The following is a 22,958-nucleotide window of genomic DNA, read 5'->3' as shown; positions in this document are numbered from 1 at the left end:
GCATTCAGAACCGAAATCCTACAGAATAGGTTGGTGACTCCTTATTCCTGGAGGTATCCTATGACTATAGCCTGTGTGTTCACGGGACCGGTTTGCCTGCTTGCAAGATCAAAACCCCCCAGATAAACTGGGGGAAAACCCTGCTGCCCACACCCAAGACCAGCTAACTTGGCTATGGCTGAGGAAGATCCTTGAGCTCCTCATGTCGTCAATGGGAATCGAACCTAGGGCAATCCTTCCCCAGGCATATGGTTGAGAAGCGCATAGTCACTAGGCTAACTGCGCAGACAATATAATAATGATAGTCAGATTTAATAATGCTTTTAAATGAGATTGATGAGATTGGTTCCTGCAATATGAAATTAAGTTATGGGAGGAATGCTATTTTGATTCATATCATTGATCCATAGCATTAATAAGTTTCCATTTTCTCTATTATTTCACTCATTGAATATTATGTTCTTGATACTTTTGCATTAAAAATTTCTGCATGTGAACACTTTATGTGATCTGCACTGGTTACTGTTGTTGAAATTGTAGAAGAAATAATGCTTTGCACACATCAGAATGATGCTCACCTTATTCAGTGCATCAGATCACTTCTATTTTTAAATCAATAATAAATGATTTTCTTCTTTTTTTAGCTGAGGAAAACATTGAATTGACTCTATGTGTAGATGACATTTTAATTGATTGTTTAAATACTAATATTAGTAAGACTTGCACTTTTTAGCAGTCCTTACAATGTGGTTCAAGGTAACATAAACAAACTGCTTTTTCTTTGCCCACAATGTTATAGAATATAAAACAAAAGACAATCACAAATGCTGGCAACATACTGCATTTATGCTTTTATTTTTGGCCTTTGTTTTGTTTTGTTGCCTATGTTTTTGATTTTTTGCTGTTCTTTTGAAATGTTCGTTAATTTGAATCTTTTGTAAATAGAGGAAACCTAAAATCAGCCCTTCCTATATATTATTATTATTATTATTAACATCTGATCTTCATGGAGTTAGAGACTCATCATGGAAGGTACACACTATCACACATGAAACTCATCCAGCCATGCCTTGAAGCTGATTCATTGTGTCTACATTTACAACACACTCAGGTGATGCATTCCACTCACCAACCACTCTCCATGCAAAGAATCTTCTCCTCACCTCCTCTGCTCACACCCTCACAAATAATATATGTTATTAGTTATTGATTATTATTATTTTGTTGTTGTTGTGACATTCATAACCGCACAAGGACTGCACACATATAGTGCATTAGTTCTCTGGGTACGATAAATGTTAGATAATCCAGAAATAATTATTCTTCTTATTATTACTAGTACAACAAACTTCCAGGGAGTTAGAGACTCATCGAGGAAGGCCATATATCACTGTCATTCATATCTTCTCTTGAATTCATTTACACTATCTGCATTCACATTCTCCAGAAGCAAGCCATTCGCACTGTGCACTGCTCTCTGAGAGAAAAATCTAGCTCTCACCCCTTTCTTTACTGTATTCATTATCAACTTCTATGGATGTCCTTCCCCCCCCTCCCATTTACACCTGTCATAAAATGAAAAATTTTATCTGCTAGCATCTTGTATGACCTGTTAGAAGATTGTGGGCCTCTGTCATATCATTCCCTCTTTCTCCTATTTGCTAGCAAATGTAATCCACAAATTCTCAATCTCTCCTCATAATTGATCTGCATTCCATACCTGATATCATCTTGAACACTCTGCTTTGCACCCTCTCAACAGTATTTTTATCACCTAGGAAACTAGGAGAGCAGGTCTGCACACAGTAGTTCAGATGAGGTTATATTGAAGCTTTCTACAGAAACAAAATGATTTCCATATTCTTACATGTCAGTGTTTGTATCTTTATTGCAGTTATCCTAAGAATTCTATTTGCAGTTTTTGCTCTATTGTTCTGAACTTCAACTTCCTATCTAAATCTTGCTTGTAGAGACCAGACATGGAACTTTTATAAGAAGCTAGTCTGGTCTCCCATAAGCAAGTTGGTGGTTTCACATGAATTAAAATAATAAAAATCACAACAGTTTACAAATGTTTATGAGCACATAAGTGGGATTCAAACATACAGCTAGCTGGAAAGTAGAGACATTATCTACTTAACCAACTAGATTGGTATGCATATTTTATTAATATGAGTATTTATTTATTATTATTTTTTATTACAATGTTAATTCCATTACATTCTAGGTTATTAGACTGTCTTAAATGTTATTGGCCAATTTAGGAACAAATCAAATGTTAACATGCTCACTTTAGAATAATTACTTGATAAAATATTTGGTGTTGGTCACTTATGGAGTATTGACAAAATGGGATGATTCCACTTCCCTATTATAAACTTTAAAGGTGTATTCTGCACCTCAAAACTAACAAAAAGGTCCCAATAAGCATGGGTCCAGAAACCCCACATTTCCAAGGCATGGCATGAATTTCTGTAATTTGCAAAACAGACAGATGGACTTGGATGAATCATGTGATTACCAACTAGAATCACATGAAAAACATGCCTGTAATTACATTCAGTCTAATAGGCTCATGCTGAGCAAGTGGCAGTTACTTTTTTTGTTTCAGTATTTATAAGTCGCATGTAGATGTATCACAATGGAGGATGAGTTCACATTAACTGATTTGGCCAATGTGCATTTTTGTTATGGATATATCAGTGAAAATTCACATGAAGGTCATTGTCTTTATCAGGAGTCTTTCATTAGTAATCAAATTCCTTGTTCTGAAACATTCACTCAACTTCATCACTGCATTTAACTACCGTATTTTCCGGTGTATAAGACACACTTTTTTTACCTTAAAAATTCATCTTAAAAATGGGGTGTGTCTTATATAATGAAGGTAAAGATTGTTTCCTCTTTTCAAAGTCATATGCACTCCCTTTTATGTTCCAAGATCTTTGTAGGTGGTTAATGGTGCAATCAAATTGATGCATGACCTTCACGTGACTTCTAGCGCGTCATTGGCTAAGAACGGGGAGTACCTATTCAAGTTTCATAATATCTTATCTGAGTAATCAGTTACCGATGCTTATCAGTATTGAGTTGATGTGTTGAGATATTTTGTGTTCAGTTTGATATTTCCCCGTAGATTTTAGTGATGGAAAAAAACAGGCGACATTCATATTCTTCAAGTTACAAATTGCAGGTTGTAAAATATGCTGAAGAACATGGAAATAGAGAAGCTGAAAGACATTTTGGACCTCTGCCTACAGAAAAAATGATTAGAACTTGGCGTGGTCAGAAGGAGATTTTGTACAATTAAAGTTTAGGTTTTTTCCAGAAAATTGTATTAAATTTCTTGGGTGCGTCTTATACACTGGAAAATATGGTATATACCATTTTCAGTGGGTTCACCAGATGGTCATCATTGCATATTTTGACAGTGGTTTTTACAACAGTGTACATAAGACTAGTGACTTCTCTCTTGTGTGCTTTTCACAGACTGCACAGTGTTCACTTGAAATGGTATTTTCAATTATCATGACAGTGACATATGGGCCAATCAAAATCCACAGCAATTATTCAGTGAAGGTGTTAGAAGTAGTTCTGGTGTCTTAATTGAATAATTGCTGTAATTCAGGCATTCTTCAACAGCATAAGGGCAGGGAAGTGTGGAGACAGATTAATAGAATGTATGCTTTGCTAAACAGATTTACAGGTTATACTCTTTTTGTGAAACTTGGTAGAAAACATCTTCCATGATATGTTTGATTACATTCCATTGGTGTGGAGGAGAATCATATGGGGTCATGTATGGCTGAGCTCCACCAGACTTTAGTTGTGAGGCCCAAGGGTATTTTGATCAAAAGTTTCTTGAATGATGGATTGTTGAAGGGCAAACCAATTACATGGCATTCTTCTCTCTCTCACTAAAACATATCCTGCCCACTGCAGTTTTTTGGAACTTGATTATACTAGATGTTGTGAGCTCTTATAAAGGTAACATAACTCATGGCTGTATCTGATCCTCCAGAGACCATTATCATTCACTGAACCAAATATTTTTCTAAGGCTTTTCCTTTCGAAAGATGAAATCATATTCTCCACCCTTATGTAAATATCCGGGTTTCACCTACGTTTGTGCCATGAGAGGTTTCTTGAATTAACACAAATTATCATCCACTAAGTTAGATTGGTTCTGATGGTTCCTTGAAATGTACATATATGTAGTCTTTTCCTGGTTTATAACAAGACTCATAGGCTTGCCTTGATTAAATTAGATATAGTTTGTATAACATCCTGATGAGAGCCACCAAAGGTAAGAATGTCATTATCATAAGCCAGCAGGATGTTGTTCCCATTTATTTCCATTCTCCTTTGCTCATTTAGGTCTCTAATGATCTTTCTCAGTGATAGATTGAACAGGATTGGTGAGAGAGAGCATCTTCTTGGCAGAGTCCAGATTTAATTTCACAATTTGATGAATGTTCCTGGCAGAAATGTACCTTGCAAAGAGTGTGGCATTTACAAAGTTGTGTCATATTTAAATGCTTTTATGGTATTCTAAAATGTAGTATAGTGTGTTTCGATGTATACTGTCATATGCTTGTATATAATTTACGTCGCTTGGTGTCGCACTGATTAGATCGTCGGCTTGTCGAGAGCTCCTGAAAAGATTAGTAGTATTTTGTGTTAACATTAGATATTTTACTAGAATTTTAAGTAGTATTGTTTGCTTTTTGTTTCTTGGTGTGTCTGTGCAATTTTTGCATGTTTTCTGTTATTTTAATTATTATTTTTAAGAAAAGATAGCGTACACATGGCACCGATAAAGAAAAAAATGGCAGCCAGGTCGCCATGTTTGTTTAAGAGTTTTGATGTAAACGAATTTATGCAGTGTGCTGTCTGTGAGATGTATGCCTTGCGAAGAGCGGTGGGGGTCTGGATAGAAAGTCATAGTGGAGTTAATATGTGTAAAAAGTGTAAAGAGAATGAGGACTTCAAGCGTGTTTCGTGTGTCGAGAGTGATATCGTTAACGATGGTCAGAATGTAGAAAATGGCAGTGTGCTAGAGAATTGCGTGGTAGTGCCAGATAGGTGTGAGAGCGTTGCCGAAAATGTAAATGAAGGTAGAAACACAGAAAGAATGGATAATTTGATCGATAATGAAAATGGTGAGATAAATGCGAGTAGCGAAATTGCCCGTTTGAATGGTGCGATACACAGAGCTAAAAGACAACTGGAGCATATGGAAAAATGTGTGTTGAACGTACCGACAAATAACCGGTGGAAGTCTGTGACGGCAAATAATAGAATGTTCGCAAATGTCAATAAAATGAAGGAGCGAGTGCTGTATGGGGATTCGCTATTAAGAGGCGTAATAATTGAGAGTTTAACGAAGTCGTACCAGCTGGGTGCAACATAAAGGATGTCAGCGAATCTGTTCGACTGCAAAAACAGAGGGTGAAAGAGATGATAGTCGTGGCAGGAACGAATGATTTGAAAGAGGACAAAATGGAAATGATAGAGGATGTGAGGGAGTTGTTTAAGGTAGCAAAAGAGAAGAGTGAGAGAGTTAGGATGGTGAGTATCTTACCGCAGTATGACAGCGAAGTGTTTAGAAGGAGGGCCATAATTGCCAATGACTTTATGTGTGGGTTATGCATGGAGAGTGGTGTGGAATTTGTGGATGTGTGGAATGAGTTCGATGGGCGAAAGGACTTATATAAGATGGATGGGTTGCATTTGAATGGAGTTGGTGTACGGAGACTTGAAAGAGTGTTGATGAATGATGTGGAAGTGGATGTACAGACTCAGGGAAACTAGATTTATTAAGAGGGGGGGAGTAGATATGCAGACTTTAGGGGGGGCAGTTAAGTGTATGAATGAGTATATTATGCCCGAGCGAGTACGACGGACAACAAATCAGAATGGGATAGTTAGTATAAGGCATTTGTACTGCCTTATACTATCAAAGTAGGGATGGGACAAATGGGCTTCTGCGATTCATGTACACTAATGCCAGGAGTATTAGGAACAAGAAGGAAGAGTTTTTGGCCATGGTTGGCACTTCCAGGCCACAGGTTGTCGGTATTAGTGAAACATGGCTGACAGAAGATGATAAAGCTAGTGAGATTGAATGCGACGGGTATAGCGTGTTCAGGAGTGACAGGGTGAATAAAAAGGGGGGGGAGTGTTATTGATGATAGCCGATGAGCTTCAGCCAAGGAGTATAGAAGTTGAACTGCATGATGGGGAAAAAAGCACATTTCAGGCTGTTTGGTGTGAGATAGAATCTAGCAGAACAAAATATACAACTGGGTGCTGCTATAGACCAGGTGATGGAGTGGATGGAGTGGGGATAGTATGCATAAGCAAATAGAAGAAATGTGTGGAAGGAGGGTAATTATTATGGGTGATTTCAATTATGGTAACATTGACTGGAAAGAGGAGAGGCCACACGAGAGGAAGGAATTGGATTTTATGCAGTTATTAAGGGACAACTATCTACGGCAACATGTATTGGAAAATACCAGGGGGCAGAGAGTGCTGGACCTAGTAATTGCAACCGAGAATGTGGCTGTAACGAACATGACCATGTTGCCACCAATTGGTGAGAGTGACCATAAGGTCATGACTTGGGAGGTGGCTAAAGGAGTCGAATTTACAATTAAGACAGGGTACATGTGGAATTACCGGGCTGGTAAGTATGACAAGTTTAGGTGTGTGCTTGGCTCAATGCCATGGCATATAAAACTGCAAGGGCTGGATGTTGATAGTGCATGGGAGGTGGTTAAGAACTGTTTGCAGGAGGCAATGGTTGACTGTATACCAAGAGTCCGAATAATAAATCAAGTAGGGGTTAAATGGATGAATAACACAATTAAGCTTGAGCTGCAAAAAAAGAAACAATTGTGGAGGGAATTTAAGGAGAAGGGTGACCATCAGGCGCAGGAACAGTATAAAGCTCAGGCCAGGATGGTAACAAGGGTGGTAAGAAAAGCAAAAGCAGATTACGAAAGGAAATTGGCCACGCAGGCTAAAGAGAATCCCAAACAGTTTTTTCAATATGTTGCAAGTAAAAGGAAAAATGCTCATGGTAGAATGATCTTAAAAAATGCTGAGGGTAGGGAGGTAACCGAATCAGTCGATATTGTGGAATTACTGAGCGAGCACTTTGCAAGAGTATATCATCCAGGTGGTGACTTTGCAGGAATGGAAGAACCAACAGCTTATACTGGAATTGTGATGAATGAAGTAGAGGTAACTAGTCTATTACAGAACCTCAATGTCAATACATCTGTGGGATTGGATGGTATACCAGCTCGTGTCGTAAGTGAAGCGGCCAAAGAATTGTCAATGCCCTTGACCATTTTGTTTAATTTGAGCCTCAGGACTGGGTCAGACCCAAGGGGGTGGAAAGAGGGGAAAATAGTTCCACTGCACAAAGGTGGTTCCAAGGCTGCTGTTGAAAATTACCGGCCAATCAGCATAACAGGAATCATTATCAAGGTCTTAGAGAAAATAGTCAAGAGGAAAATACAAGATTGGATAGAAGAAAATAGGATACTGTATCAGGGACAGCATGGTTTTGTGAAGGGTAGGTCATGCCTCAGTAACTTGCTCACGTATTATAACACAGTGACGGCTGAACTGGATAAGGGTAATGGGTTTACAGTGATTCTACTGGACCTTGCTAAGGCCTTTGACAGGATACCACATGGAATTCTAATCAGTAAATTGCAGCATATGGGAATGGACATAGGGTTGGTGAGATGGATAGGAGGGTGGTTGACGGAGAGATATCAGAGAGTGGTTTACTCAGGATTAGAGTCCACAAGACGGCCTGTGACTAGTGGTGTGCCACAAGGATCTGTTCTTGGACCACTGCTGTTTAATTTGTTCATAAATGATATAGGAAAGAATCTGAGAGGAACAGTTCTTTTGTTTGCGGATGATGCGAAGTTGGGTAGGGCAATAGTGAATGCAGATGACGTCAAAATTTTGCAGGATGATTTGGATAGATTGGAGGTCTGGGCTAAGGAGAATGGATGTCAATTTAATGTGGCAAAATGTAAGGTTATGCATTTTGGGGTGAAAAGACTGGATGCAGTTTACTGCATTGGTGGAACCGTGCTCCAGGAAATTGATGAGGCACGAGATTTAGGAGTGTTGGTGGATAAGGAATTGAAATTTAGGGGACACATTGCAAAAGTGGCCAAATCAGCTCATCAAATCACTTGGTTGCTGAAGAATACGTTGACAAGCAGAGACAAGCAGGTTATTGTTCCTCTGTATCGAGCCTTGATAAGACCCCATCTAGACTACTGTGCTCAGATTTGGTCACCTAGGTTTCTTCTTGATGGGGAGGAGGTGAAGAGGATCCAGAGGCGAGTGACCAAGATGGTAGCAGGTCTGTGGAATGAACCGTATGAGAACAGGTTGAGGATTTGTGGGTTGCAAAAATTGGTTGATAGGCGGAGGAGGGGAGATATGATTGAGACATTCAAATTACTGAAGGGGTTTCTATAAAATTAATTCAGAAGATATTTTTGAGAACAGGGCTGGTTGTGGGAGGACTAGGGGACATCCATGGATACTGGGCAAAAGTGTGGTTAGTAAAGATGTTAGAGCTGGGTTCTTTACTTTTAGAGTAGTGAATTAGTGGAATGTGCTCCCTGAGTGTGTGGTGGATGCTGTGACAGTGAATGAGTTTAAGGCAAGGTATGATAGATACTGTATGAATGTCAAATAGTTGTGATGAATATGATTTGGGGCCTCCGTCGATGAGTCTAATGACTCCCTGGAGTTGCCTGTAATAATAGTAATAGTAATAATCCACAAATACTAGATATAATTTTTTTCCAAATTTGTAATGTTTTACAGTTGTCATTGCATGAAAATGTGATCAGTTGTCAGTTTTCCTTTGCGGAAGTCACATTGATACTCTGTTATGATGTTTGAAGCATATGTGTTAATTCTTTTGCAGATCATTGTAGACAGTATTTTGTAGCAAGTGTCCAAGAGAGAAAGATACCTCTGTGGTTACCGGCAGAACTAAAAATAAGACATAGTATGGCTGTATTCCAATTAACTGAGATTTCTTCTTTTTTGCCTTATCAGCTTGATGAGTATATAAATCTTGGTTGTTAAGGGTGTTCCTCCAATTTTTAGTTCTGCTGTAATTTTATTTTCACTGGTTGCCTTACTATTTTTAGTTCTTTAATAACCTTCTCATCTTTAATCAGAGATGGCTCTTCGATTGTGGGTTATTCAATGTTTTCTTCTAAACATTATACCTCTGGTGTAAGGTTTCCAACTGGTAGTGGTGGTGGTGGTGGTGATGATGACTTGTTTAGTGGTCTGATATATTCTTTGAATTCCTCAACAACTTCTTTCTCTTGGGTAATAAAATCTTGGTTGTTAGTCAGTGTCATCACTAGTTATTTCATTTAATAATTTTTGAAGACTATTATTCTAGCCTCTCCAAATATGAAAAGTATTTGCCTTGAACTGCTGTTATTTTTTGATGATATGTTTTTAATGTTAGTTAATGTTTAATGTTATTTTAATGTTAATAAATGCAATGTATTACACTTTGGGATACAGAGATATAAGGCTACTTACTGTATTGGTACATTCAGGAAGTGGATGAGATTCGAGATTTTGGAGTAATGGTTTACTGAAGTTTGGAGTAATGGTTTACTGAGAGCACATTGCACGTGTTGTAAAGACTGCACATCATATAACTGCTATGATGCTGGCCTGCTTGGCTGAGTGGTTAGCGTGTATCCGCTCTCCAGCCAAAAGGTTGGAATCATGCCATGGGCATGGTTTGTGATTGTCTGTGAAAATACTAGTGATGGTGGTGGGCAGTAGATGGCGTTGGTGTAGATGATGATGATGATGATTGTAGTTGCGTTTAGTTGTAGTTGGTGGATTGAGTGGTGGAGATGGAGAACTGTAGAGTAGGTGCCCTCCCTGGAGGTGTCATGTAATAACAATAATGATAATAAGTACAAGGGACGTCCAGAAAGCAAGTTCTGATGGGCTGTCAGAGAAACAAAAATATACTTACAAAAAAAACTTTATTGTAAATTAAAGTAGACATCTTTCACTACTTTTCTACATAATTTTCTCCATTGTTCAGGCAATTATCATAACAGGGCACCAAGAGTTGTATACCTTCATCGTAGAAGGTTGCTGCCTGTGATGCAAACCACATATTGACTGTGTCTTTGACCTCGTCATTGTCTTGAAACTGCCAGCCACCAAGGAAAGATTTCAAATGTTTGAACAGGTGAAAGTCGCTTGGTGTGAGGTCAGGACTATATGGGGTGGGGGATGATGGAATTGTTCTGAGCCGAAGGTTAGGCAAGTTGTTGTGTTATGCTGGCCGTGTGTGTGTGTGTGTGTGTGTGTGTGTGTGTGTGTGGGCGGACGGGCGTTATCATGACTCAAAACAATGCCCCTGGTAAGCATGCCACGTCGTTTATTCTGAATTGCACAACACAGTTTCTTAAAAGTTTGGCAGTACATGCTCGCGTTGATTGTGGAGCCTTGACCCAAAAAGTCTACCAGCAGAATTCCTTGTCTATCCCAAAACACAGTGCACATGATTTTCTGAGTAGAAACCATTGTCTTCAATTTCGTCTTGACTGGTGATGAGGTGTGCCTCCACTCCATGGACTGTTGTTTGGATTCAGCAGCTGGTGATTCAATTTTCTTAGACATTATAAACACACACCAAGAAGTGTATGCACTGTGAGAATGTCTGAAAATGGCACCAACCCCTTGCGAACAGATCAACAAACTCTGTATGCATATGCACCATTGCGACTGCAGTGGTGCAGTGAAAATATTTAAAAACGGAACTTACTTTCTGGATGTCCCTCGTACATTGACATGTAGGGATAAGGAGGGGGTGGTGTCTGTATATAAAGCATTTGTCAGACCACATATCAACTGTTATGCTCAGATTTGGTCACCTAGTTTTTATTGTGATGTGGAAACACCAAAGACAAATAACCAAAGTGATATCAGGACTTTGGAGTGTTGGCTGTGAAGAGCATTTGAGGGAATGTGGATTACAGAGGTTGGTGGATAGGAGGAAAAGAGGAGATATTATAGAGACCTTCAAGTTAAGGGAGCCTATCAGATTAATGTAGAAGAAATTATGAAAAGAGTGGATGTTAAGATGGGAAGAATGAAAGGCCATTTCCGGAAGTTGTATAATGATGTGGTGAAGAAGGGTGTGAGATGTAAATTTTTTACGTGGAGAGTTGTTAGTGAGTGGAATGCATTGCCTGAGTGCAGGTAGTGAATAACTTCAAAGCTCATTATGATAGACTTGTTGCTGGTTGAGTGGGCCTCCCATGATGAGTCTGTTGAATCCAGACTACTACTTGAATCCAGACTATTATTTGGTAATAATAATAATAAATTATTATTATTATTATTACCAAATAATAATAATAATATTGTTAATGCATTTTAATTTTTGTTTAATTCACATTTTTATCTGATTACATACCAGTATAAATAAGGATATGTAAACATGCTTAAGGTCACATCTGCTTAAATGTGATATTCTTGTTTACTTCGTTTGCTGTCTGAACAATTTAAATGGAATTTACATTCCATTTAAATTGTTCAGTTATTTACTTTTAATATGCTGAATTTTCCACTGTAACCAAGTATTCCTTTGACTCTTCTGCAGCGATATAATTGTGATTTTGGCTACAGTAGTTAGCATAGTTATTGAAGTTAACTCTACAGTATAAGCTATATTTTATCTGGTTATTTTTATTAAAAAAAATTAAACTACATTTCTTTTTTCAGTTATAATTATGGCATTTATTTTTCTTTGTTTAATGATAGATATGATCACTTAGTAAATCTTTTTGATCGTCATGGGGAAAGAAGAGACCAGATAAGTTTACAAGGGTAGGTATTAATTAATGTCATCTGTATGTAGAGATATTTTATATTAATATTTTTATTTTAGAGAATTGATTTTGTAAACTTTTATTTGAAGTATAACACTTATTTTATGATCCTGGTCAGAAGTTTTTAAGGTATCATGTTTATTTCTGATCAGTCCATAAGAGTTTTACAACACTCATAAAAATTGATGTATCTATTTCATCATCATACATTTCATGTATATATATATATACATACATATACAGTGGCACACCCAGGGAGAAGCTCAAGGCCCCCCCCCCCCCAAAAAAAAAAGAAAAAGTTAAAATACACTAAAAATTTTTCCAAAATACTCTTCCTAATTGTAAAATTCATTTTTTTATTTATGTTGTGTCGTGTCTTCTATTTCTATACTACTTATGAATTAGCAGTCACATAAGGTGAGAGTACCCTATAGCAGTGTTTCTCAACCTGTGGTCCGTGACGATGGGACAGGTGGTCCACAGGCAGACTTAAATTAACCAAATAAATCTATATATTTTAATTATCCAAACAAAACAAATTCAAATTGAATAAGTAAAAATTATTGAAATAAAATGGATACTCAAAAAATAAAATAAAAATAGTGGCAGAATGTTCATTTCATGAACATTCTGCCACTATTTTAATTTGTAGCAGCAGAATGACAAGTAATAAAAGAGGGATTAAGTGAACAACAGTATGGTTTTATTGCTTTCACTTTCTCTTGCTGTTTTGTCAAATTTGAACTGAACATGTGTTGTCCACATGACAACACATTTCAACCAATTGCTTGTTGTTTATTGATTTTTATTTTTGAACGGTTTCCTCCTTCAACGAAGGCTCAATATATCTTGAGAAGTGCTAAGTAATACTTGGGCAAAGTGTGTTGTGAGTTAACACCAGTATTTATATATTTTTAGGAAATCGCACGACTGAAAGATAAAAAGCAAGCTGCTAGTTGAGTTGAAATGCTAACTCTCTTCAACCGAATTCCATATGTGAAACTGCCATAACAATATTCACTATATATATATTTCTAAGTTTTAACACGTTTACGAATTTTAACACCTTCGGTTGAACTTTATTGCTGCTTTGGAGCAGGCGAACTCACACACACATCTAATTAATAACAATAGTTTTTAGTTAGATACTGTGTTTGCCAGTGCAACATATGGTTTTGCTTGAGTCTAAATAGCATAGTTTCTGTATGAAAGGACATGTGATTCATTAATTAGTGTCGTTTTTATCCCAGTTGTCTCTAATTTCACTATTTGTTGAGAAATATATTACACAGACTACTGGTACCTTATTCACTGACATAATAAAAGTAGTACTTGTTTTTCTTGCCTCTGCAATATAGTGGCTATTGAGGAGGGCATGTTGTTTACCGCGGGAGCAAATTACTACCCCCCCCCCGCTCTGAACGTGTTTCAGCTTTTTTTCATTTGCGAGGTATATGCGAAACTTTTTAATTTGTTTTTCGAAAAGTAAAATCAGGGGTACAAGTTATATGCGAGGGCGAGTTATATTTGAGTAAGTAGGGTATTTCAATTATGGATAAGTATATTGGTACCTTCTTTAAACGGAAAAATAGTTCGGATGACAGTGATAATACAAAACAAGTTTGTAATGACAGTTTGTGTGTAGTTTCTGAAGAGAAAAGTCTGTAACGAATCCACAGAAACACAGAATTCCCATCAGTTGCAATGCGATAATATTAATATGCTTAACGAAAGGGAAGATTTGCTGACTTGCTGGACACTCGACCAGTGGATCTCATTCAAAGGTAAATACAATTGGTTATTTTGTAGGAACATTTTTCTGTTTTGTGGCTTTTCTCCCTTTACGGTAATTATGCCTGCATTATTGTGTTATTATTCAACAATTGTTTACAGTTTTGAATGTGTATATAAATCAATATCAACAGTAGCCTGATTACAAACGCTTGATGAAAGGGACGGGGAGGTTTGGAGTTTCCCCGGATAGTATTCAAAAGGTAAATACAATTGATTATTTTGTATAGGAGCCTTGAAACTTATTAGTTTAGAATTTAACCACTGGGAAAGTGTTTGTGTCCACCTCAAAACTCTGAAACAAAATTTGGAAACATATTTTCTGAATAACTTTTATAAGAAATTTCTGTGGGTTCATGATCCATTTCAGGCTTGCAGTCACGAGAACGACCTTTCGTTATCGAAAAATGAACAGTTAATTGAGCTTTCAAGTGACAGTGTACTTAAAATGCAATTCCGTGATCGTGGTTTGGCTCGATTCTGCATCTTGCCTTCACTGAGAAGTGAATTTTCCGAATTATCTGAAGAAGCATCGAAAATCGTCATGCTGTTTTCTACAACTTATCTTTTTGAGAAAGGATTTTCATTGCTCCTTCAAATAAAAACAAAATACAGAATTCGTCTTAGTGTGTGTGCCGATCTTCGACTGAAGTTGACCAATATTGAGCCAGATATCTAGCAACTCTGCATTGCCGAGAAGCTCATCCATCTCATTAAAAGTAAATAGTAAATAATTATATCACATTATTTATTTGTTTAATAAAAATTAAAACTTTGTTCGATGATGATACACTTTTACTCATTTACTTCCAAGTTATGTTTCCATATATATTCAAAACATGCTTTTAGATTTATTATGTTATAAATGGCACAGTTTTTCCCAAATGTTGGTAATCTCCACATACATTTTTTAAAAAAAATTACATAACTTAGTGGTTCATAGAATTGTTTTAGGCATTTTACTTGTCCTTGGGCTTAGAAAGGGTGAGAAATGCTGTCCTATAGCTGTCCAAGCCAGGCCAGAGTGGATCACGGGTATCATGTATTGGCGAATCATTGCAGATGCTCAGTCATAGGTCATGTGCAATATGCTCGTATTCTGTGCTATTTTGCATTGAGTTTGTTGAAAAGCATGTCTTGAACTTGAAACTTCTTTCCATCTCTAAAGAGTAACCTTACCGTATCTAAATTCTTCAATAACATTGAAGTTAAGTTAAAGTTAAATTTGTAAAATATTTTATTTTGTTTTTTGGATTTTGTGCTTCAAATTATGGCTGAAAAATGTACGCAGAGTATTTTATTAAACAATTTCAAAAAAAAACCAAAAAACCAAAAAAGGATGATTCAAATGTTAGTAGCAATGTTGGCGCTGTTAATATTGTCAATACCGATTTAGATTCGGTTTCCCCATCGTAGGTCTGACAAAACCATTGAATTATCCAGAAGAAAGCACTTCCTTAGTTATTAATAATTCTCATGACATCGCATTTTTGAAAGAACAAACCCTTAAAGTTCTTAATTCTGAGATGCAAAATGCTAAGCATTCTCTGATTTTGATAACAATAACCAGAACTGATTATAATAGACAAATTATTTTAAATGGTATATTTTGGGAACCTAGCTGATTGATAATATCTGCGATTACGATAGATTTTACTGACAGCAAAGCCCTAAATATAGGAGCGCAATCCCTTTGCAGCTTGTCCACGGTAAGTTTTAGAGGTGGCAAAAATCGGTTTATTTTTGTTTAATTAAACCCAAGCGTAAGCATAGTTTAGCATGCCCATACGCGTGTTTTTTCTAACCCGTTAATCAGTCACGTACATTTATAGAACTTTTCTCTCTGATATTGTGAAAAGTTGTGGAAACCAGAACCAAATTTTATTTTTCCTGCAACCTGTGCTGCAATTCACAACTGAAGTTTTCAATACACATGGCTTGAAAAATTTACATGGCTTGTGTACTCTCAAGTTGGAAATAGTGTGTACTGTAAATATTGTGTGTTTTTGCACCTGCTATTGTTGGAAAATCTAAATCTGAAGTACCTGGGCAGTTAGTTATGCACGGTTATAATAATTGGAAGAAAGACATTGAAAAATTTAATAATCATCAAAAAACAAAATATCATATAATGGCTGTTATGACTTACGAAAAGATAAACAATATTCGAGATGGAAAATGTATTCCAATCAATTGACAAATTGATGTAGATAGTGTATCACAAGCTGCAGTTAATCGGAAACATTTAGATCGTGATTATGGAGAATTTTCATTTGAACAGGAGCAAATTGCCAATGAAGGCAACAATTTTTGAGCTTTGTTAAGAACGAGAATCGATGCAGGCGACAAAAACTTGGCTGAGCATTTTAAACATTCTGCCAAAAACGCTACCTACATTAGCTGGAACATGCAAAATCAAATTATAAATGCATGTAATGAAATCATTTTGAACTGTTTGGTAGAAAAAATTAATTCGGCGAAATATTTTTTAATTCTTCTGATGAAACTTGTGACATTTCTACCACTGAACATCTTTCCTTATGTGCCAGGTATATAGACGAAGAAAATGACAACAAAGTTTATGAACAATTTTTACAATTTGTTCCTGTAACAAGTACTACAGGAAAAAACTTATCCGACAAAATATTAGAAAGCTTAAATAATTATGGCATCGAGTTGTCATATTTATGTGGGCAAGGTTATGAACTGTGCCGCATCAATGAGCGGAAAGTTTAATGGTGTCCAATCTCACATATCAACTATATATCCACAAGCTTTATATGTTCATTGTGCATCACATAGTTTGAATTTGGCAATTGGAAATGCTGTATCTGTGACTGAAATAAGAAATTGCATGCATAATTGAATAGGTACACATCTTCAATACCCCTAAGAGACAGGACGCCCTTGTTGACAACATTGATAAATATACACCGGATGCTAAGAGACAGAAACTACTCCAAGTTTTCCCGACTAGTTGGGTGGAATGCCATGAAGCCATCATGACTATGGTGAAATTATATGATGCAGTGATTCATAGTCTTGAAACAATCATTTCTTGGGAAGACAGAGACTTGTCCTCTAACGCAAAACTTTTGAATAATTCATTGTGTGAATTTGGTTTTATAATATCTTTATTTAGCTTGCAAAAAATATTTGCGTACACCTTACCATTGTTTAAAACAACAAAAATCTGACAGTGACCTCTTAATTGCCCTAAATTTTGTTGATGATGTTGTGGCTCAATTAAATACCATTTGTGAAACACCAGAGTCTTATTATAAAGATATTTATGTTGAAGCATGTATAAAAACCAATAATTTTAATATTGAATTTAAAAAGCCAAGGACTACATCAAAACAAGCATTAAGGTCCAATGTTCCAGCCAATTCTGTAGAAGAGTATTTCAGGAGAACTATTTTCATTCCATTTATTGATCAAATATTGACTCAACTTCAGGATCATTTCACTTGGCACTGCAACATTTTGAAAAAAAATTTTTCTCTTCTACCAAATGGAAAAGATACTCCAACAGCAAGTGCAATGGAAGATTTTCGTCAGTTGTGTGAATTTTATGCCGATGATTTGCCTTATATAAATCCAGCAATTTTGAACACCGAATTCAAGTTGTGGTATAAGAAATTTGGAAAACTGTTTGCAATAGCTCCCTGCAAAAATGCCATTGATGCAGTTTCAAAGTGTGACAAAATGATATATCCTAACATCTATAACTTATTAAAAATATTTGCAACACTTCCGGTAACAACATGCGTCAGTGAAAGGACATTATCTAACTTACGCCTTTTAAAAACCTATTTAAGATCTACCATGACACAATCACGATTGAACAAACTGGCTTCAGCACTGTATATATGTTACCGGCAAAGTGTGAAAACCGGCATTCTATAGGCCGAAAATGGGACGTCAAAGTATGAAACGCTTAGATTTTTACACATTTCCTAGGCATTCTATAGAATGCCAAAAGGCAAATCGCAAGGCAAGTGAATATAACCTAACCTAACCAGAAATGGTTAGGTTAGGTTATATTCGAGAACGAGATGCTACGACGTATCTATAGAGGGGTCATGGCAGATGAAGTCTGGAGGAGGTGGTTCAATGCTGCCATACATGCTTTATACAACTCGGCAGATGTCTTGATGGAGCTGCGAGCCCGGCGTCTTCAATGTCTGGGGCACCTGTCCCGTATGGACCCCGAAAGAACTGTGAGACAAGTGTGGTAGGCCCAACCCTGATCAGGGTGGCTACCAGGTAGACCGAGAAGGAAATGGGCAGATCAGGAGAAGGAAGACCTGCAGGCTGTCGGGTTGGAGACCAGAACATGGCGGACAGTTGCAGAGGACTGTGCCCAGTGGCGACATGCAGTGCTTGAGGCCAAAAGTCCACCAGACTGATAGTGCCTGGCTAATATAACATATAATATATAGGTTAGGTTCATGCCACCTGTGGACATGAGAGTAAAGACGATGGAAATGAGAAAATAGAAGGTTAAGATGTTAATATTTTGTGTACTCTTTACTTCAATATTAAGAATGGTGTCGAAGGTAAAATTCGATCTAAATTGAATCTGGAAATACAGGCCGAAAAAATGAAAATGGATTCCAACAATAAATTTCTTCCTGCACCTTTGGGGGCCACTGCACAAGTTCCTATCCCAGACATCAATAAGGGACAGGGGTGACTCATGCAATCTGCTGGCGGTTGTTATGAGTCTGACTGACGATGGTTTTTACCGACTTGGAACTGCTGAAGGAATTTTAAACCAACTCAATGCCAGATCACAATTCACTTTATGTCTCAAGGACTTACTGAGAGTCGGAGATATTCCTGAACATGAAATAGCTCTCCAGTCAGCTGCTTTCGCCCTGTCCACGGGTAGCGGCCAAGGGTTGCAAGAGCAAGTGCTGAAATTTGAAGTGCTTTTGTATGAAAAAGGCAGTTAAGTGCAATTCAAAATGTCATTCCAGTCTACCTTGTAGCAACAAGTAGTTCAGCACTGGTCTTTTTCTCTTTCTATAGAAAAATCCGGTATCTTACATTTTGTACTACTTATATTTTCACATGCATCTTTTCAATAAAAGTCGTTTTCATACTTTGCCAAAATTGTATTTGTCATTCTATGTAATGCCTAGGTATTATATAGAATGACATTTCATACTTTACCAAAAAATGTCACTCATTCTATAGAATGCCTGCTTTTCACACTTTGCTGGTAACATATACACAGAGAGATTAATGTAACCACAACTGAAATAATTCAAGAGCTTTGTAAAAAGAAAAAAAAAACTGGATTTTATTCTTTAAATAAATTTTTATAATCACCTAATGAATTTTATTTAATCAATGAAATTTAACGAATTTTAGTTGAACGGATAAAAATATTTTTAATGTAAATTCATTGCATTAAAAATATTTTTATTTGTTCAACTCGGCATTTAATCTTGTGGCACACCACAAGATTAAATCCTGGGTGTGCCACTGTACATATATTTATATGAAATGCTGAATGTGTACCATTCAAATTCTTTGGATTTTTATGCCACCATTATTAAAATTAGGATGGTTGATCAAAATTTCAAGGCTTCTTTAAATTTGCATTCATACCAGGTTTTTGCACGATGTAAGGAACAGGTACTTTTCCAATCAATTTGGTGTAGGGTGTTAAGATCATGATCTGAGAGGCCTGCTTTACAAAAAATTATTAAACCTAATGTGTTGTTTGTATTATTTTTTATGAATTGCAATTTTGCATTCTAGTTTCACCAATATAAGGTAAGTTACAGGTGCAATGGATTCGGTATACCCCAGGATGGGCAAAGGGAGTGATCTTTAGAGGATATGAACATGTTTTTTTAATTTTATAGGTGGTTTAAAAATAGCATGAAGATTGTAATGGTGTAGAATTCTATTTATTTTATCTGATAACCCTTTAATGTATGGGATAGCTATGGTTAAAAAATACATCTAACATAGATTAGATGTATTTTTTAATGAAGTTTTATGAAGAACTTTATTGATGGTATTTTGCTATAACCATTATTTATGAATGTATTGCTACTAATTTGTAATTCTTGTTTTAAGAATTACAAATTAGTAGCAGTACATTCATTAAAGCATATTATTATAGTTCTGTTTTTGAGGGTGTTAACAACTCCAAGGTTTTAGTATATATATATATATATATATATATACAGTCATACCCCGAAGTTACACGGTAGGTGGGACCAACAAAAAGCGCGTAAGTCGAATTCACGTAACTCGGGGTTTAATTTTGCATGTAATTTATATATACAAACATACAATTGGGACCAAAGGTTTACAAAACACCCATATTTTTAAGAAATATAATCATAATTGTAGTTTTTCGTAAATAAAAAAAGAAAGTTTTTTCGATGTCGATGGTTTCATAAAATCTAATAGATTCATCTGACGGCATAATGTCTTTTTCTTGTCACGCAAAATTTCTTCATAGCAAGCTAATGATTTTTTATTCCTTGCCTTGTGGCTACAATTCATTCCTCGTTAGAATCTACGTCCTCCAAAATCTGTAAACCTTTCTTTTATGATTGTTCTTACTGTGGATTCCTGTAGATCGAACTTCTTTGCTAGCTCACAAATTTTTATTCCGCCTTCAAAATCCTTAATAATGTTGAGTTTTATTTCCAAAGTCAATGTTTTTCTTTTCCTGCTAGCTGTAGAAGAATTGGACTTTCTTCTTTTGGACGACATTATTATTTTTTATGTGATAAAATTTTTATCAAGAACGTAACATTAAACAATCGCAAGGTTTGTAGACTCTAAAAATCGTCTATGAATGGAGACTGCACGAAACATGTCAGTGCTTGTTCACAACATGTGCGACACTGGCGAATGCAGCCGGTGCCAGAAAGATACGACTAGTGGTGAGGTGTGAAGTGGGACGGGAATATGTACATATAAGAAACTGCGTAAGTCGGGGTAGCGTAAGTCGGGGTATGACTATATATATATATATATATTGGCCAGTATGTGTAGGCTTGCAGTAAATAATGCAGGATAGACTGCCTGAGAAAAGATTTGTGATCATTGTATCCAGGAAAGGAAGTAAGTTTTGATTTACAATTTCATTAGTGAATTGTATGCATTTGTGTTGTGTGTTCATGTGTCTGTGAAAGGTGTTTAAAGTTTGGCAGCCATGCTGCCAGATAACGAGAATGTCATCTAAGCCATATGTAAGCCAGATGTAGGTTTTAAAGTAAAGGAATCTGGAATATGTTTTCAAAAAGTTAGCAGTTGGGTTGGATGGATAGTGGTGAGTCCATGGCTTTACCTTCTTTTTGCAGGTAAAAATTATTTTGCCATACAAAGTTATCAGAACATAGTACATGGGCAAAGAGAGCCATAATATAGAGCTATACAGCCAAAACTGTATGATAGGTATTGTGTTAATGGATAAAGTGGGTCTCCTGCAATGAGGCTTTTGACTTCATGGAGTACCCATAATAATAATAATATTGGGTGGAAATTTATCTATAAGAAATAATTTTGTCACTGATTGGGACATTTGTGACAAGGGCAGAAATGTCAAACTAGCTAATAAATATCTTCTCTGAGCATTACATTTTTATTTTGTTCATGAAGCATTGTGTGTTCTTTATATAGGAGGTGGGAATGACCTACCAACTCCTTGAGTGTTGATGCTAATTCTTGGCTAGATAATAATTAGGACTATCTATATACCTTCCACTATCAGTCTAAGAAAAACATTATGTTTGAACTTTGGGAAACATAAATTCTGGGAAAGCGAGTGTGATGTAGTAACACCATTTTTACAGTTTCTGATTGATAAGAAGTGACAGACTTAAGTAATTTAATGGTTTTCCTTCTTCTTAATCCTGTTATTGGATAATAGTTCACAAGTTGATAAGTGTTGCTGTCAGAGACTAGTTGATTCATTTGATGAAAGTGAGTAGATCTGTTTAAGGTGACCGTAGCACTGCTTTCATCAGCTTTTGTTATAGCGATATCCTTATTAGCTTTTAATAACTTTCCAGCTGCTAGTTCTGTTTTGGCAACATTGCTATATGGCTTTCATATTATTCAAAATATTACAGGTTTCTAAATGAATTTTCTCAGCTATATTACTTGGAAGAAATTTAATGCAGAACTTGCAAAGGAGAAGCATTTTCACTCTGTTCAATCTACCACTGGAAAAGTCATTAGGGATCTAAATTAACAATGAAGGATGGAAATAAATGGGAAATTGGCTTTTGCTGATAACATTGTTATCCTTAGAGATACACATTACATCTAATTTAATCAATGCAAGTATGCCTATGGATCTTTTCATAAACAAGCAAATGACTAAATATATGTGCATTTCAAGGACTCATCAAGATCTATCCAACTTGGTTGTTGATAATTAGATCTTTGAGTAAGAGGATAACTTCAACTATCTAGGAGTGAACATTAACAGCTACAATGATATGTATCAACAGATAGAGGAGAGAATTGAGAATGCCAATCATAGATATTTTTTAATTTTACAACTCTTGAAGTCTAGAGTATTATCAAGAAAATTCAAAGAAATGCTCTATTTAAACTGTCTACAACAAGTATTAACCTGTGGTTGTGAAACATGATCAACAGCAAAGGAAGATAATAGTAAACTTATTGCATTTGAAAGAAAAATACTGAGAAAAATTTTTAGACTATCTTGCAATCACATACTGGACTTTAAAAGACCCAAGGAGCTGTCATTTATAAGAAAGAAGAGAATTGAGTGGTTTGGTCATGTTTGGAAAGTAGATTACCAGTTTAATCAAACAAGTATTTACAAACGAAATTAATAAGGAAAAAACCCACAATAAGATCCCGAACACAATGAATGGATGGATGTGATAATGAGAGACTTAAGACAGCTGGATGAATACTTTACATTAGATGTTTTCTTATATAGTGAAACTTGTGGGATATCCATAACTATAAAGTAACACATATGCCACAGTAAATAACTTTTTTATTATGTAAATATTTAGTCTTATGTATCATAAGACATCATCAGTACAATTTTCGAGCAACAATAGGAAATGAATTAAAAACCAGTTGTGCAGATTCTTAGATTGGAATCCCTCTTCGTATACAGTCATGTATTAATCTTTAGTATCCAGAGCACACAAGATTTGTTCTTCAGAAAAATCTCTAAAACAGAAGTTGGAAATTGTCAAAGAAACA

At 36.1% G+C, this 22,958-nt stretch overlaps 1 protein-coding gene across 5 annotated transcripts in view; it reads left to right on the top strand.

The window, feature by feature from the left end:
- Positions 1 to 22,958, top strand: part of Oseg6 (intraflagellar transport protein Oseg6) — a 745,559-nt gene that overhangs the window by 25,022 nt on the left and 697,579 nt on the right. For all 5 annotated transcript variants that reach the window (XR_016549279.1, XM_090403102.1, XM_090403101.1 and 2 more), the window contains exon 3: positions 11,869 to 11,934. Coding sequence is in view for 4 of the 5 variants with exons in the window: in XM_090403102.1 (XP_090259228.1) it covers positions 11,869 to 11,934 (66 nt within the window). In the remaining variant the exon portion in view is untranslated. The remainder of the gene's footprint in view (positions 1 to 11,868; positions 11,935 to 22,958) is intronic.

This window comes from Typopeltis vanoorti, chromosome 13 (genome assembly GCF_054136105.1).
Source record: "Typopeltis vanoorti isolate ZY-2024b chromosome 13, IOZ_Tvanoo_1.0, whole genome shotgun sequence".
Taxonomy (NCBI): Eukaryota; Metazoa; Arthropoda; class Arachnida; order Uropygi; family Thelyphonidae; genus Typopeltis; species Typopeltis vanoorti.
Note: the sequence above shows the minus strand (reverse complement) of the source record. Positions and strands in the feature narration are given on the sequence as shown.